The 18,441-nt window shown below is 32.4% G+C and overlaps 1 protein-coding gene across 5 annotated transcripts in view; it reads left to right on the top strand.

Annotated features, from left to right (window-relative positions):
- Positions 1–14,836, top strand: part of LOC130629617 (uncharacterized) — a 137,511-nt gene extending 122,675 nt beyond the window's left edge. For 2 of the 5 annotated variants that reach the window (XM_057442881.1, XM_057442882.1), the window contains 4 exons: positions 217–233; positions 12,987–13,468; positions 14,198–14,265; positions 14,389–14,836. In XM_057442881.1, coding sequence (XP_057298864.1) covers positions 217–233; positions 12,987–13,468; positions 14,198–14,212 — 514 coding nt within the window. In that variant the 3' untranslated portion in view covers positions 14,213–14,265; positions 14,389–14,836. Of the gene's footprint in view, positions 1–216; positions 234–4,736; positions 10,688–11,508; positions 12,653–12,986; positions 13,469–14,197; positions 14,266–14,388 lie in introns of those variants that run through there. The other 3 variants (XM_057442883.1, XM_057442886.1, XM_057442885.1) reach the window with 3 other exon arrangements.
- Positions 14,837–18,441: the final 3,605 nt, after the last annotated feature.

Here is an 18,441-nt window from a genome sequence, read left to right on the forward strand (position 1 = left end):
AACCAATTTTGGCCTAAAATGACATTTAGGTAACAAAAAATCAGAGGAACGTGAAATCCCAGGGTCGATTTTTTCTCAAAAAATGCTCCAAAAGAAAAAACGACGGTTTTAAAGAATTTCCTACGCCTTCGGGCGCGGAAATTCAAAAAATAGTTTTGTTACAGGAAATAGTGTTTGACGTTATTAGCTAATACATATTTATATTTTCTTTTTTAGGCCTCCAACGTTTGAAGGTAAGAAGAATATTTGTCATTATATCAAATCTTAAGGCCTTTGATATGAATGTAACCGTAAAACACGTGCATTATTATATTTATTTGATTTTCTGTGTGCATGACATGTGAAAGATACTTACTTTGGATTATTAAACATAACTTGCATTCCATTTAATAAAAATAATGACAAAATAAACTTAATGGCAGCTGTAAATGGTTAAGGAGATCTGATAAAAAGATTTTAATTCAAATTGAAGCAAATATTGTTACCAAAAAAAAACCCGGACCATATTTTGTGTGGGGTTTTTCAAACATATTATGATTAAGAGGGGATTTCACCCGATCAATATCTTTTTTTATAGACTTATATAGACACACATATGTAGTACGTCATTAAAGGAACAAAATGGCAGCATTAAATTTTTGCTTGTATCAGCACTTTTTCTGTGATGTCTTGAAATTTGTCTAACATACCAATATTCAAAAAGTTTCTGAGATCCAAATAAAGTTATTTAACATATTCTCCAGTGTTTACATAGTTCACATGAAAAAATGCAAAAAGTGCCCGAGAATTTGAAAATCTCTGCGCAACATGGCGTCGCAAGTAGCGAGACATACGGAAAATCCCCGCGGATCCACGGCGGACCCCGTTTTTTACCGGCCTTGTTTTGATCGCTTACGCGTAATAGACCAATTACGAGGATCCATTTTTACTAATGACCAATCCAAGTGCTTCGCGGCCTCAGCATGCCGACGGAGGAAACATGCTACCCCTACAAAGGTCATTTTGGTTTGGAAGTGACGTTTGAAATTTGTATGTCTCCTTTTGAACGAGGGTGCCGATACGCCGCATACGCCGGTAAAAGTGCGGGCGTTTTCGGGCGAGTTCGGCGTTGTATTCACCCGAAAAAACCCGCATAGGCCCGAACAATGGCCGAAAAGAAAAAAAAAACAGACAAGAATGTGATTCAAAAAAACTATAAAAATTAAAATAAACTTACTATGTGGTAGCGAAGTTCTTAAAAGAACTGTTTTTGATGGTTTTTGATAAAGTTTACTTTATAAATAGCTTATATATAAACTTTATTAACTCCTTTCTCTTCAAGCGCCTCCTTCCCAACTATGGTCCGCATGGTTTGTTACAAGGAATTGCATTTCAGGAATGGTTCGGGGCGGTTACGGGGGACAACCGCCAATTTTATTCGAAAGGTCGCCTGAACTCGCCCGTATATATGCGGGCGTTTGCGCCTTATCGGCACCCTCTTCCTTTCGATCCTTTTTTGTTCTGAGTACTTTGTATCCTATGGGATTATTTAGTTTCTGTGTGTTTTCACATGTTAAGGTGAGTATAACATGACGTTTTCTAGCCATGTATAAATCTTAAACAAAACAATTTTAGGTGTTTAGCTAGCTAAAACGTAGATTTTAAAGCAGCTAGCTATAGCTATCTTTATTTTTATTCCTATTCTTTTAAAGTTTTTTTCGATTTGGTATTTTGCGGATGCCAGAAATTTGGTAAATCGAAAGTCGGAAAAAACCTAATTTAGTACGTAAGTGTATGAAAAACATCCGATTTATGGAATATCATCTCTATTTTTCATCAAAATATCAAAAAAAGAATACTAACCCTATAATAATAACTTATATTATTATATACCTGTCAACTTTTTTTTTATATACAATAAATCTAAATGTTCCGTACAACCACGCAATAACTGACGCGATATTCCACGTTTGTTTTGGTATTTTCAATTTACAATGCAAATGACTTCCGTAAAATGGAATTTGGAAAAAAAAATGTCTGACAAAAAAAGAGATGTTAGGTATATAATAAAGCATTTATTGCTTGCCCGTTCGTCGAATATCAGATTTATCCACTCTTGTTGAGGCAATATTCCACTCGGCATATTGCTCACCTCTAGTGGATAAATCAATGTAAGATCAAATATCGTCACTGAAAGTATCGAAAATATTTTTACATGGATCGTCAAGCTAAAGAGGCCTTTAAACGTAAAGAAAAGTCAACAGATCGATTCTTTTTGCGGATGACCAAAATTTCTTAACTTCTGCGAAATTAATTTTTGTGGATTTGGTCAAAATCCGCAAAAATTAATTCCGCAAAAAAGAGTAATAATTTAATTTACGTTCCAATATAAATAAATTATACACTACTATGAAGAGTTATTCAATAAATTATTTCTCGTTTGTTAAGTTAAAAGGACCTTATCAGGTTCAAGGGAGAATGGTTAAAACACTTTTTCTTCTAAAGTAATCTTAATGGCTTGGAATCTTTTGTTCTGTTGCTAATACCTATACCTAGGAAATTTTGATTTTCTAATGCGGAAAATGAGACTTTAGGGAGATTGGCAGTAAAGACACATCAAAAAGAGAATAACTAACTGTTTAGTATACTTGCAAGAAAAATGTCATCATGAACCGAGCAAGTTGTTTTAAAAAAATATATAGCAAAATAGAGATCTTAATATTGACCTTAGGCTTTTGATGAAAATAAATGTTCTAAGGAGAGTTATTGAAGTTGTGATGTGGATATTTAGATTAGATCTCTTTTTCCTATTTGGAAATTATTAAATCTGTGTGAAAAAAGGTTATCGTATCGTTAAATGATTCACCGATAAATATGCTGCAAATTTTGTCCAATATTTCAAAATAAAAGAAATTTGCTAACTGCTAAATAAAACTTTCACGAAAATTTACAAAATGTTTTCAAATAAGAAATTCTATTTCAAAATTAAAATTCTGCCAGCAACCCAACAGAACTGATCACGAACACTTTAGAACCGAGTTTTTTCGGGAATCAAATTTAAATCGGACTACTTTTTGTTCCTTTTTTTCACTGGAAATTGTTCTTATTTTGTTCTTATAATTCGAGCCTTTTTATTCAGTTTACAGCATATTACAATTTTTTTAGCTCATAAAACCAAAATTGTAACATTTGTATTTCCTTGTGTGTTTTTCAGCCTTGCTATTGTTCTTATTTTGTTAGTATGTTTTAGTCATTTTCAGCCTCTTTATTCTTATAAAAGTGCGGTGATGATAAAATCTTCCTCCTATTATTAGTGCGGTTGAGTTAATGATTTGATGGTAATTTATCTCCTCTAATTATTAATGCGGCATGTCCAAAATAATTATTTTTTCGGCCGCACTAAATTAGAATAATTACGATAATACAGTCAGTATATGTTTTTTTCAAAAAGCCTCAAGTCTTTTAATTCACTTTTGCATAACAAACAGGTCATGAACTGTTATGTACATTATAAAATGTTCCACATTCGAAGCGGTAGTTGCGTTCACTTCGTTTTTATCTATTTAACTAATCGTTTTTTTGTGGTTACTCAAAAAACTGCTGGTTTTCTGTTGGCTAATTCAAAATTCTGGTGATTCTCTGGTGGTTACATCAAATTACTGCTGGTTCCTACTTTTAGGAAAAGCGTTATATCCCAGTGGACTTAATCACACAAGTTAGTAATTTAATAAACAAAAAGTGTTAATCAACACTTTGGTGGCTAATTAATACTTTTAATTGAGAATACGTTTGTTTACATCCCGGCATTAGCGTTATGTAGCTGGCTCATAATTGTGTGCATGTATATGCAACGGCGCCAAAACTAGTTCTATTTTGCAATTCTCTAATTATTGGTGGATTGAGAAAGTTTTGTAAGAGGATTTGTATCCGAGATCGGAATCGGATGGTTCTTGGTTTTAAAGCCAATGATTTAAAGGCCCGAATAGACGGAACAATTTTGTAGATCAATTTTCGAAAAAAATTATTTGTCGGAATATTGTTGAAAAAAATACACGCAAAAATTTTAGGTTAATAATTATTCAATTCTTAAATTGATTTAATATTTTTGTATATATACACAATACAATATAAAGAACAATCTGAATTCAATTTACCGTAACATTCCGAAATCAAGTGCAGCGCTTATCAGTGGTGATAGCAAGATTTTGATGCGCTTATCTGAGGGTATCAGAACAAACATCACTTTGTTCTTACTCAACACTATCTTTTGTATCCAATGATAAATGAGTGGCGAATTTTATTTTATATAAGTATTATTTTATATATAAGTTTTATTTATATAAGTATTAAAACTATATAAAATTTCGCATTTTAAGTAAAACAGACATTGTATTCTATATCTCTTTTCCCTGTATGCGCTTATCTGAGGGGGTGCTTTTAAACGGGAATAAAATCTTGTAACTGTATTTCCTTCACGTGAAGGATTTGCTCCGTCACAGAAATAAAAGGGGAGCTTATAACACAATTCTGAACGAATTAAAATTAGTGGTGTTTGATACGATCTAAACATACTTTGTAATAAAAAATTATATTACTATAAAATTATATTACCATATATACTTAGGAGCTTATGCGCATGCGCAAACAGGGGACCGACGTGAAAAATGATATTTTGGCGTTCTATGAAAACGTGAGAAGGAAATGGCTGGCAGAGTGTTTATTTGATAAACATGCAGAATCATCACCTTTTTTTACAGGTGAATGATGCAGAAGAGTTGTATATTTTAGCATTATTTTCAATATCAGGTCGAAAGTCATTAATCTCTATGCTTGTGTGTGTGTGTGTTTGGATTTTTAAAGGTTTGTTATCAAAAATATTTGGTCAGTTCAGCCAAGGAGGTTTAAAGAGAAAAGGAGATACATCTCAGCAACGTCCATTTAAATTCTATTCAAATTTCTTTTGTTTACGTGCTCCTTTTAAGCCATCCGTTGCGCCACTTTAGCTGTATTTTTATATGCCGAGTGTGAGACGAGTGTTTTAACGACAAAGCAGAATTTTCAAAAAACATATTAAAAGCTATACCGAAAATAAATAAAACACATGGCTCTGTTGAGCTATAAGAATTAATGCTGGTGAAGTTTATTATCCCCACTTGCAAAACGATTTAGCTGGTATTTGGTGTCAAATGGTTTCCCTGAGATATGATATAATTTTATATCTTGTAGATGTTTCTCTATGTTCCCTTCTAGCACAGCGTCAGTTAAAAGATTGATAAAACTTTAAAAAATATTACTGCAGGAGGGGTTGCATATTAGTACATATTTTTTTCTTCAAAGTTATTGAATTTTCGGTATAGAATCGGTGCTCGGTGACTATTGTTTCTTTCATAGAACAAAAGAAAATATTAATCATTCGTTACGATCTCTAATTATGCGTTTTTCGTTGGGGAATGTTTTACTTTTATTTCTTCGCGTTTTTGTTTTCTAATATTGTTTTTTTATCTTTAAAATACCATAATTTCCCTCATATTCGGCTGATTTTACTTATTTTCTGCATGTACCACCAGAAATGTTTAAAAACTGATTTTAAAGCTTGGTTCTCACTATGGGCTAACGATGAGCTAACCATAGTGCGCATGTTGTGTTAGCCGATTTCAATTTTTGAGCTACAGGTACCTGATATGTTCATTTCACGTTCACACAACAGCGCATCGTTAGCTCTTTTGTAGCCGAAACTAAAACGAGAAGGAGCTATGAAAAAGAAAGAACGAAAAAAAGTCTTGTTGCTATTGTTACTTCGAAGAGGACGACGTAGCCTAGAAAGAAGAGCATTAACAAAATTGCAAAGAAGGAAAAGATTTTGGGTCAGAGAAATCTTTCTTAGAAGAAAAGAGCTTGGAGAATACCATCGTTTATTTCAAGAACTTAAAGTTTCCGACAGAGAGTATTTCTTTAGGTAAAATTATGTTCGCTGATCCTACAGTCAGTTGTATTTGCATATCACGATTAGGGTATCGGTGTTAATTTTATTAAGGTACTTGCGCATGTCACCGGACCGATTCGAACATCTGTTGTCGTTGGTTGGTCTAGTAATTCAAAGACAAGACACTCATATGAGAGAATCGATATCAGCGGAACAGCGGCTGTTCATTACCATAAGGTATCTATCAAGTGGTGATGCTCAGCAATCTTTATGCTATTCCTTCCGTATTGGCAAATCAACAATATCATCAATTATTTCGGAAACGTGTATTGCAATCTACGAGCAGCTCAAAATCAAGTATTTGAACGCTCCAAATTCGCAGGAAGATTGGCTAAGAATTGCAGATACCTTTGAAGCGAATTGGAACATGCCACATGTAATAGGAGCAATAGATGGGAAGCATATCCGGATCCAAGATTACACTCTCGCTTGCCTCAGTCTTCATAACTATTTGAGACAAACCGACAACGCTATGTATACTCCGCAGGGTTTCCTTGACTCTGAAAGCAAAGATGGTCAGATTAAGGAGGGAGAGTGGAGGTCAATGAGAAAAAATCTTACAACGATGTTTCAAAACCTAAATCCGATTCGCGGGTCTAGATATAGTAAAGATGCCCTTCAAATGAGGAATACTATTACAGATTATGTTAATAGTGCTGTTGGTGTAGTTTCGTGGCAATACGATTATATAAGGAGAACAAGTCACCACTCTTTCGGTTTTTAGTTTTTATATATTATGAAAAACGGTTATATATTACATGTACACTGTTTCATTTGATGCCTAGTGTAATATTTACAAGAAAAAATATTTTAATTATGCACCATTCGCGTGTAAAATCCATTCCCCGGTGTACTCATTGCATCATTTTGGTTTGATGCAGTTGGTGTAACAATACTATTGTGAACTGGACTAAAATGTGCCATTTGGTATTTAAATAAAACTCCTTGAATTTCGTGTTTCACCAAAATATATTCCCGCTCTGAAAGCTTTCGCAAATCAGCCGCCAGTGACTTCACATACAAATCGATTGCATCCATCTCTTTTTCGGTGGAATCAGCCTTAATTGATTTACCCAAATCACGAATTAAATTGAGTTCCATGTCATCGAGGTATTCGTTTTTGTTTGTTCTTCTTCGTTTTGCAGCGTCCTTGTCATCTTTCGCTTGTCCGTTTGCAGGTCGACCTCTTTTTTTTAGAGTGCGCTGTTGTTGCTGTGGCACAGGTGAGGTTAAGGAACTTGTCCTACTGAAGGTTTCAGATGCCCCATCGTCGTTATCGTCCTTATTTTCGGTGAGATCAACGGGCAACTCCGTGTCTTCATCTCCCTCTTCATCAGAACTATAATCCGTATGAATGTTGCTTCTACCCTCACGGACGTATATGAAGTTATCTAGCCAGGAAAGATATTTGTACAACTCCAAAGCCTTTTCAGCTTTTTCACTCTCTTTGGTGGATGTGCCAGATTTTTTTGACTTCTTAAAATCATTCTTCTTTTTATTATACCTTTTTCGAAGCTTCTCAAAGGAGGTCTTGGCAGCATTCCCTAGGAGTAAAAACAATAATCTTTCGTAATTTTCCAGTATGCGTTTTTAACAAGAATACTTTAAAGCTGGTATGACTTGAAAAAACAGATAATACACATTGCCAATTTGCACTTACCATTTTCAAGGAATTCGAGAGAATTAGCCACTTCTTCCCACGCATTTTTTACACAGTCTTTTTCTTTGTACCCCCTATCCGTTTTGTCAAAAAGACAGGGATAATCTTTCACCCTGAATGCTAACTTTTCTTCTTCTTCAAACGAAAGTTTTTTTATTTTGTCAGCCATTTAAGTTTTGAAATGACCTTTTACAACGAAGCATACTACTATTTGTAAAAAAATAAATCGCTTTGAGCACGATTTATGTCGGCTTCCTTTGAAGATCGCTGAAAGTGAGCTTATCTCACTGTTATCCGAAAAAAAAATATCAAAAAATTTTAATTTCGAAAAATCGGCTAACGATGAGCTAACGAAGATTTTAGCGAAGAGCTAAGCAGGTACTTTTACGTTCACACTATGGGCTAAGGTCTTAGCGCATCATGCGCACTATCAACGATCAAAATACAAAGCAAACGAGTTTTTACCGCTAGAAAAAATAATTTATAATTATGCAGAAATAACAATGAGCAACGGTTACTTTTATAATTTACGCGCGAGATTTTAAAAAAATTTGTTTACAAAATTGAATTTGAAAACAATGCAGCAACCTGCAAATCGGCAACGGATGGTTTTAATAGAAACTGTGGAGATGTATCTCCTCTTTTTAAACCTCCTTGGTTCAGCGAAACTATGAAACAGAAAAGGAGCAATCCATTGCAATGGTGCAGGCTCAACGATCATTATTGTTAAAATTGCTGTAAAAAAAGACATTTCCCTATAAACACGTGTTACATCTTCATAAACATTTTCTATTAGCTGTTGATATATAAACATTGTTTTCTGTTGATAAACATTTTAAATTCTGTTGATATATATATTTTATACTTTTTTTTTCTGTTGATATACTGTTTTATTTATACATTTTTTATTCTGTTGATATTGTTTACATCATGTATACAAATGTTACAATCTGCTTTTAATTAAAAGGGTATGTTTGCTTAATGTGTGAAGTATTCCTCAATGATAGGTGGTTCACAATCAAAAAAATTCGAAGTAATTGACCCATAGAAACAGCATCTTGCATTGTGTAACAATACACACACAATATACATTTTAGCCACAGGGCTCATCCCAATCTTCAGATTTTTTTTGAAGTCCATGAATTTGAAAAAATTGATTATGTCTCCAAACACCCACTCAACAGACAATCTAACTGAGCTCATTCTTGTGTTCCACAATTTTAGCACCTTTGAAACCTGATTGCAGGTGAACTCTCAGGTGTTATGCTGGATCACCATAAATACATAGAGGCTGGTTATTTCTATCGAATGAATGTTGACGAACTTGATTAAATAAGCCAGAATCTGCTAACATACCACTATCATGCCTCCTCCCCTCAACAGGACCATAAAGGTTTGCTACGAGACCATTTGGTGCAACTACGGACTGGAATTTAATGCAATGGTATCTTTTGTGACCATTTGTGAAGCAAAAAGCCCCAATTCTCATAAATGACATTTAGAATATGATTTGATATCATGCCTATTTGAGGGACTGGCCTTCCAAACCTAAACATAACATCTTGGTACCTAAAAGGGTATGCAAATCTCTTCAAAAATATGCAAAGAGCTTCTTCTTTTTGCACAACCACTCCATTGTAGCATCTGACTTTGTCAGGCAGTTCAAAAACGTCACAAAGGCGGTATATGTCCCCTTTACAAAATCTGAATTCACCTTTATAGTCATCTTCATTCAGTAAATCCAAATAAAATTTTTCCTAGTTGTTATAGCGAAGGTCAAGATTCGAAGATCTGTTTAGGTCATAGAGGAGTAAACATCCGTCATCATGTCTTAAGTTTTGGCATATTTCGATTAAGTAAACAAGAGAAAACGTAATGTAAGTTTCACGGAAGTCGAGAGCGGCGACGGCAACGGTCGAAAAAACTTGTGCTCCCGTTGACGTTTCGGTTTTCGTCGTCATTTCGTAAATCCCTAATATTGCTCAGACAAAAAGCTTTTTTCATAACATTTGTTTGTGACTACTTTGTTTGCAAGACCAATATTAAGAATTGTATAAGAATAATTATATATTAATTTAATATGAAACCATGAGTTAACCAAAATATTAAAGCAAGGTCAGGCTAACATAGGTTGATTCTAGTTCACGGTGAAAGCCTCACGGGATAACCTAGAGTCAAGACTGTCTGACCAAAAACAGGTCGGCCCAACATAGGTTGATTCTACTCGGTGAAAACCTCAAGGGTTACCTAGAGTCAAGACTGCTTAACGCAGGTCAGGTCAACATAGGTTGATTCAAATCCCGTTATGAGACATGATATTGATATTGTCAATAACGAAAAGTAGCAAAAACAAGGCGGAATTTCGATCTTCGGATTCCGGGTAAATTCGACAAAATTCGATTTTTATTCTCGGGATTTTTTTGACTAGCTCGCGTGACAAGGTTAACCTAGTCTAAATCCGCGCCTGACCGTAGTTCAAGTCCTTGATTCTTTACAACAAATTTCACAATAGGAAAGAAATAATTCAATAAATCGTGTAAATATAAAGAAAAATGGGTGTTTTGTTGCTGACGAAGCTTGATAATTGCGTTCATGTTTAATCGCGTCAATTATTTCGCAGTTTTAGTAGGTGAGGAAGTTGCAAAAAAAATAATTGTCGGTAGCTTGAGAAAGAATTGTAAGAGAATTCATAACCTAGATTGTTCTTATTTCGTAAGAAAATTACGAATTAGGCTGTTGTTCTGAAACAAATGATTGAGTCGAGGCTATGCTTGTTCTGTCTCTATTTTTCGGCAAAATCCGAGGCCTTGTCTTCTTAATAATATTGTTCTTATAAAACTTGTGCACCAAAAGTCAAAAATTAAAAAAACAGAAGTGGTTCCGGAAGCGGGAAATATATTTTTGTCGATATACAGACTATTAGCGTAAAAATAAAAAATTGAAATCACGTGTTAAAAAATTTCTTTGACGCGCCTCAGAGGAAGGAATACAGACAAAATCGAATATTTTGTATACAATTTTTCTATTTTTAAAAGCATAACTTTCTTCCCTAAGTAAAAAATTTTTTTTTGACCGAACATTCTCTGATAAACAAGACGTGCGAGGTGAGAGAATATTTTTTTCTGGGATAATCAATTCTGTAGGTAGTTTAAATTTTTTCAAATTTGTTAAAATATTTCTCTCAAAATTTTCTGTTAAAAATATCATGTAGATTCGTATATTGAACACGCGAAGTATTTTTGGTTTATTTTGAAAATAAAAGCATTTAAAAAATATTTATTTTTTAAACTAACATGCTAATGTCAGCACGAAAATGCTATGTCAGCATAAAATAGGCAAAACAAATATTTTAAAAAATTGTCTCCAAATGCGAATTATCCTGTACATGATGACGTCATCACATTAATATTTTAATTTTTGTGTTCCGTCTATTTGTATTTATATTTTTGTTTTACTTGTCTGAATATTAAATATATTAACAATTTCTTATATTTTCAAGTTGACAAAGTATTCTTATTTCAGACAATAATTGTTTTACACTTTGATCTGCATGTGATTACGTCGTAATAATATTATTACCCTAAATTTGTTTGTTTTTAAATTCTTAAGTTTTAATCTCTCACAATAAACAAATCCATCCTAATATTTTTGTCATGAGTAATATTTTTATAAATTTATATTTTTTATTCATTTATTATTTTATAAGAAACAGCGTATATAAGTTTTTCCCTAAATTGTGTCACTTTTTGCATTTTCTTAAGCAATTATTGGCGCGTTTTGCGTAAAACGGGATTTCATGAAAAGTTATTGTCAACATTGTTGCAGATAGTTCCGTTCTTACTTTGTAAAAAAGTCTCTACTTACACTTGAAAATTATCGCTAATAGAAACAATTCTGTGCACATCTTATGGGACGGTTTCCATCTGCAAAACTTATCAGTGGCAAAGGAAAGCACATAATGATCTTGTCTGTAGAATGAAACTAGCACCAAAAACACCACCCTAAACACTACCCCAACTTCATTCTCAGGACCCCTATTGGCTTTCTTATATTGGGGACGGCGCAAAGAGGAAGGGGTCTTGAGGACGAGGTTGGGATTTCAAATAACCGATCGCGTGTCAGAGAAACATCTTTGAAAGTATTCGTGCAGACGAAATCGAATATATTGAAGTACAGTCATTCTATTTTTATCACTATATCATACTCAACCAAAACGAATATGTTTCATTCAGCAAATAATGTTGATAAAATGTGTGAGGTGAGAGAAAATTTAATTTTGATAAAAGCAGCAGCTAGTTTTTATTATACATTATTTTTATTCATGATAAATCTGTTCACAATTAACGGAGTAAAAGCTGTGTACCTAAGTCTCGTGTTCTTCAGAACTTGTTCTTATAAAAAACCGATCGCGTGTCAGAGAAACATCTTTGAAAGTATTCGTGCAGACGAAATCGAATATATTGAGTACAGTCGTTCTATTTTTATCACTATATCATACTCAACCAAAATGAATATGTTTCATTCAACAACGAGTTCTGATAACAACAGGTTGTGAATAAGGTGAGAAAGGTTTTTCACTAATCGTTAAAAAACTCTCGAAAGTTTCATCTTAAAAATGTTTTGTGTAGAAATATTATTTTAACGATACAATACTTTTTTAAAGAAACCTAAAAAAAAATTATGATTTCTATTGTACAAATTTTTAAATGTTTTTGAATGGTAGTTAAATTACTTTCAACGGTATGAGAAAAAATATCGCTCGTATTTTTTGTTATTATGCAGTAAATTATTTTTTCGACATAAAATTTTGTACCGAAGATTTAAATTATCTTCTCTCACTAAACTTGTTCTTTTTATGAAACCGTTTTGTGATAAAGAATGTATTAGTTAAACAAAAATGCTGATGTCATCATGATTTAGACAATTAATTTTTCCATTTGTAAATTCACACATGATGACGTCATTAAAATAGTGTTATTACAATTTTAATATTTCATCTGTTTATCAATGTTTGTATTAATTTCTATAATCGTTTATTTTCTTCGATAATTTTTTTTGTCGCAACGAACAAATTATCTCAAAATATTTTTTGTTTAAGAATTTCCACTTGCACAAATTAATCTGATGATATCAAAATAATATACTCGAAATTCGTTTGTTCTTATATTTATTTTTGTGTTTTTATAATTATTTGTGAATGTTTAATATATTAACATTCTCTTTTCACTATTTTTATGTTTATAAAATGTTTGATCTATTACAATAAGAAGAAACATCTTAAAATTGATGTCATAAATTTTTCGTTAGTGTATTCCATTAATTTATAAATTTATATTTTTTATTCATTTATTTTTTTATTTTTAGATATCGTAGAAATTATTAAATCTAACGATATCAAAAAACTGAAAAAATTACTATCCATTCATCCAAACATCGTTCACATGAGAGATGAATATGAAACCACACCATTGTTGTGGACAGTACGTTACACCAACAATAATACATCAATGGTGGAAATGCTCATCTCATATGGGAGTGATGTTTGGGCGGAAGATAGATGGAAAGAAAACAGTTATCATTTGGCTGCAACATATGATCGTCACACAATATTAGATATGTTATGTCGACATGATGTAACAAACATCAACCGTGTAGATGTTTTCAACTTCACACCATTACATTATGCTGTAATGTATGGTCACATCTCATGTGTTGATGTTTTGTTGCGTCATGAAAATATTGATGTGACGATCGAAGATATAGATGGATATACAGCTTATGATGTTGCTGGAGGATGGAATGCACTAAACCGGGAAATAATATTACAAAAAATAAAAGAATACGCAGTAAGTTATTAAGTTGATTTAATAAATTAGAAAGAAGAATAATTTTGTATTAAGTTTTTATTTGATAATAAAAAGGGATATTTATTTTTAAAAAAGGTTTTAGGTTAAGAATGTTATTTTTTAAGTTCCGTGCGGAAATAAAAAATTAATTAAGTTGATAATAAACGAAATGAATATAAATAAACATGTTAAATATTAATAAACGAAATAATGTAAGACCAAATTTATAATATATTTTAATTTGCATGCCAGGTTATTGTTGAAAATAAAATAATTAAAAATTAATGTATTTAAAGTAGAAGAAATTTTGCCAGCGATAAATTTGGGAAGTATATCTTTGTTGAAGTGATTAGTTTAATAATTTTAATGTTAAAGGAATATAATAAAAATTAGTTAATAATTAGTTGTTAATATTTGTTTTATTTAACTAAAAGGTTTGATAGATGATGCAAATACATAATGACTAAAAAATATTTATTTTAAATAACAATTTACGAAAGAATCAAAAATTACAATTTCGTTCCCAGACCGTTTTATACTTTTGTGTAAAAACTAGCAACATTTAGATTGTTGGAAAATATGCTGTTGAATTAATTGTAAAAATAAAATAATACAAATTTAATAAAAATTATTGATTGGAAATTATATATTTCGAGTGCTGGGAATTAAAAAACATATTTTGCGTAAAATTTGCGATCGTGGGACTAATAAAAATATTTATTTTTTTAGGCTAGAAAGAAGTAAATATCTAACGAAAGAATTTGTTTCGATTGGAAAAATGACAATCCATTTCGCAGGTAAGGTACTTCGTAATTTGTATATTTATGAGAGTGGAATTTTTTTGCATTGATGTTGTCATTCTTAAACAAAAAATAATTTAATTCAGAATTTGTTTAAGTAATGTGATCTTTTCTTTTTAGACGATAAAAGAATTCGTTATCACATTTTATTATTTTTATAATATGTTTTATAATTTCTTATAATATAATGTACATAATTTTATATATATGAAAATATTTGTAGCAAAAAATAGTTTAAATTTAAACTAAATTATTTAAACGTTGTTATAAAAAAACAATTTTTGTTCGAATTATTTTCGTCATGTTCGATTGTGCCGTGTTTCGTTTCATTTTTCATTCACAACAAGATGCATGGTTAAAGTCACGTTGTTTTACTGCGTTCACAGTGTCTCATTTTAAACTTTTTCAAATATTTTTTTTGCTAAAGTTGTAAAAATTATATGTGCGAAAAATATTTTTATGCGCAATTTTGTATATTATATTGTATATTTCGGTAATAATGTACCGATAGAATTTATTATTAAAGAAATAGATGTATTTATTATTTAAAAAGAATAGGTGAAATGAATTGATATTCTTTACGCATATACCAACCTCGTCCCCAGGGCTACTTAGGTTAGCTTAGAATCCATTGTATACAGTTGAATTTTTACTCAAAAAATCATCGATATGCTCTGCGCGAAGAAACTGTTAGTCAGGAGACCCAGCATAATTTTTCTTATCACCAGGAAATCGGGTTAAGGTGGGAAAAATTACACTAGGTCTGAAACGATTTTTTGCATGGCTAATTCTATTATTCTTTGCTCACGTGGTCAATATCGGAAAATCTTTTTTTTTTAAGCGCGAATAGCCTCACTCACCCGAACAAATATAATAAATTATTCTATTATTTAAAAGGTTAAAGATGTGACCACGCCGACCTTGTGCCTATTGGTTGATTGTTTTTCAGGTTTTGTTATTAAGTAGTTTGTAATTAAGGGTATGCTCCGACATTTGCATCTAAGCTTTCGTTTGAGAGAAACTGAATTTGATATTCCCGAAAAAGCTTAGTGAACTAGGCCAGAAAATTGTTAGATATTCGAAACCCTTTTTATTTTTCCTTAAATTACCGTAAAATGCCGAAATTAAGCGCGGCGCTTATTAGTGGCGATAGCAAGTTTTTGATGCACTTACCTGAGGAGGGTGCGCTTATTGACGAGTATAAAAAAGTGCAAGGAAAAAAAGAAAATTCGCTTTTTGGATTTGGCATAATGTAGTCTTCTAAGCCTGGAATATTAAGGCTTGGTTTTCACCTGGCACTAAAGAGCGGAGTACCGGAAAATCTGTTTTAAAGTGATCCACACTATAAGAGAACAATACTTAATATAAGAACTCTTTTGAGCATGGAACGTAGAATAAATTCGCAGTTCACAATTAATTCATCATTTGGAAATCATGTTCTGTACAAAATACTTCTGCACGAATGTCAGCACCTTTGATTTGAGAAGAAAACAATCCAACGAGCACCAGAATTTTAGTGCTGTTATCAAAAATTTTTGATAACAGCACTAAGCCTTAGTGCTCGTTAGTGCACGTTAGTGCTCGTTAGTGCACGTTAGTGCTCGAGAAACAGCCCTAATGAGTGACAATGGACACTAAGGAGCGTTGAAGCTGATTCTGGCTTATGAAAAAAAATACGAGATATCGCTCGTTAGTTTAGTGCCGGGTGAGAACCAAGCTTAACAAGATATGGTCTTCGTGCTGCAAAAATTCATATTTTTTTTCCCTTTACTTTTTTGTCGTTGAAGAATTTACAGTTTTTTGCAAAAATAAAATACAAATCTTAAGCTATTATATCGTATTATCTAAAGATAGGAAAACTACGCCCGTAACAAAATTAAAGAAGAGGAAAAAAATCCCGCGTTTTAAGTGACACAAACGTTGTATTCTATATCTCTTTTTCCTATATGCGCTTATCTGAGGGTGCGCTTATAAACGGGAATAAAATCTTGGTAAGAATTTGGTGCGCTTAACAACAGGTGCGCTTATAATCAGGTGTGCTTGATTTTTTTATTTTACGGTATTTTGTTTTACTTTAAGAGCAGAAATTTTGGCCTCTTTTTTCTGCCCGGCAATAAATTTAACCTGAAATTCGCGAAATTTATTTTCGCGAAAATTAACTTTTTCTAAAAATCGCGAAAGTTTTTTCTAAGTTTTAAAAGCCGAAAAATAACGGAGGCTCCGAGGACAAGGGTAGAAATAATAGAATAACAACAAAAAAATAATCAGCCTGAAAAATGGCTTAGAGTTTTAACTCTAACTTTGAAAATGGCTCCAAAGCCCGACTCAATGTGGGGAAAATCAGCTAAAAATCAAAAAAAAAAAAGAATTTCAATTTCAAGACAAAAAGAGAAGAGTGAGACAATAATTTGATGAATTTTTTCTGTATAATATTTGATTGTTTTCTTATATCAAGAATTACTCGATAACAATACAATTTTCCTGCTGCACTCTCTTTTTTTGCCGCTCAAAAACATTTCACAAATATCTTTACTCCTGAAGTTGACCTTTTCTTTCTCTTGTTTTTCGTCAACGGTGTGGCGGGCATACTAGATAACAGAGGTAGTGTCATCACAAAATTGAAAATAAGTTTCCCTATCAGTTTTCTTCCACAGGTTCAGTATATATATATTGTGAATCGATTTAAAATCAATTTGTTTTCATTGAAATTCATTGTCATTCGCAAAAGTTTTTGTTCCCAAAAATGAAGATTTTGAAAAATTTGCGAAAGTTTTTTTGTAAAATTTGTTCCAGAAGTAGAATTCGCGAAAATTAACTCCGCGAAATTCCCGATTTTTTATCCTCGCAAAAAAATTCTGCCCGCGAAAATTTCTGCCCTTAAAGTAAACCAAATATTTTAAAATTGGGACAGAGGACGCAAAAATGCAAAAAAAAGCAAAAAAAAATAAGGGACAATTTGAAACAATACCAGATTTTTAGATATCATCTCTGTGATGAAGAAAATCGTATGTCTGAAAAAACAGCGCCCAAGATGTATTGTGTACCCTAACCGGACAAATTTTTCGCGATGTCAAAAAAATTATATTTCGTGACGATTTAATTTCGCGAATTTAGCCCTTCTACAAATTTCGCCTGTGCTTTTACTTGTCTTAAATTTGAAACACATTTCAATATTATAGAAACCTCAAAAATATTTCTATCTTGTTCCTGTTTATTTTCTTTGACCCATTCCTCTTCGTCACTGTCGTCTTTGTTTCCGTCGCGATCTTATAATTTCCAAAATTTTGCGAGCATTTAATTTCACGAATTTACGATTTCCAAAAAATTTCAGGCGGATTTAGTTTCGCGAATAGACCTTTTTACTGATAATGCTACCATTTTTAAATTTATGACTTCGCAATGCAGTATGGAAAAATCAGGGTATCGTGTAGTTACTGTTAACATTGGCAAGAAACTGTCTAACAATGGTGTAGTCACAAGAAGAATTAAACAAGTGGAGTGTTGAAAACTTAAGGAGTTATTTGTTAGCCTTTAAGGGGGTACTTAAAGCTGATTTAATCAAGAAAGTGCTAGCAGCAGAATTGTTTAATCTCCCAGTATCTTCATCGTTGGAAAGAAAACAAGTAGATATTCAAAACTGACGGGTGTCTAAATTAACTGTCGCATATATCAAAATACCCTTTCCAGAACAGATAACCACTGGATGGATAACTGAATACGTGTACTATCCTGATATCACTACCAAAGTATGCACAGAAAAGTCTAGCTGTCAAAGCTTTGAATGAGGGAGAAAATTTAATAAATGTTCAAATTTATACGCGCCAAATTTTATACCAATAATATCTCAAAGGTATCTGCGTTGTTTTGTACGTGGAGATGTTATACCACAAACACGGGTTAATGAAACTCCTTTATAAAACCTGGGTGTGTATGAACATTGATAATCATGAAGATTTAACTGGTGAATGTGGTAGTATTGCTGGTTACAGTGAAAGCTGCAAACATGTTTTTACACTGCTCCATTTTGTTGTACATTGGGTTGCATTGGGTTTAAATAAAACATGTGCGACCAGAACTCAAGTTTGAAACAAAACAGTGGCCTAAAGGTCGACAAAAAGTTCATCTTCCTGCAAAATGTCGTCGGTATCTTTAAAAGACCACATATCGAGCATC

The sequence above is a fragment of the Hydractinia symbiolongicarpus genome, chromosome 2 (assembly GCF_029227915.1).
Source record: "Hydractinia symbiolongicarpus strain clone_291-10 chromosome 2, HSymV2.1, whole genome shotgun sequence".
In the NCBI taxonomy this organism is placed as follows: Eukaryota; Metazoa; Cnidaria; class Hydrozoa; order Anthoathecata; family Hydractiniidae; genus Hydractinia; species Hydractinia symbiolongicarpus.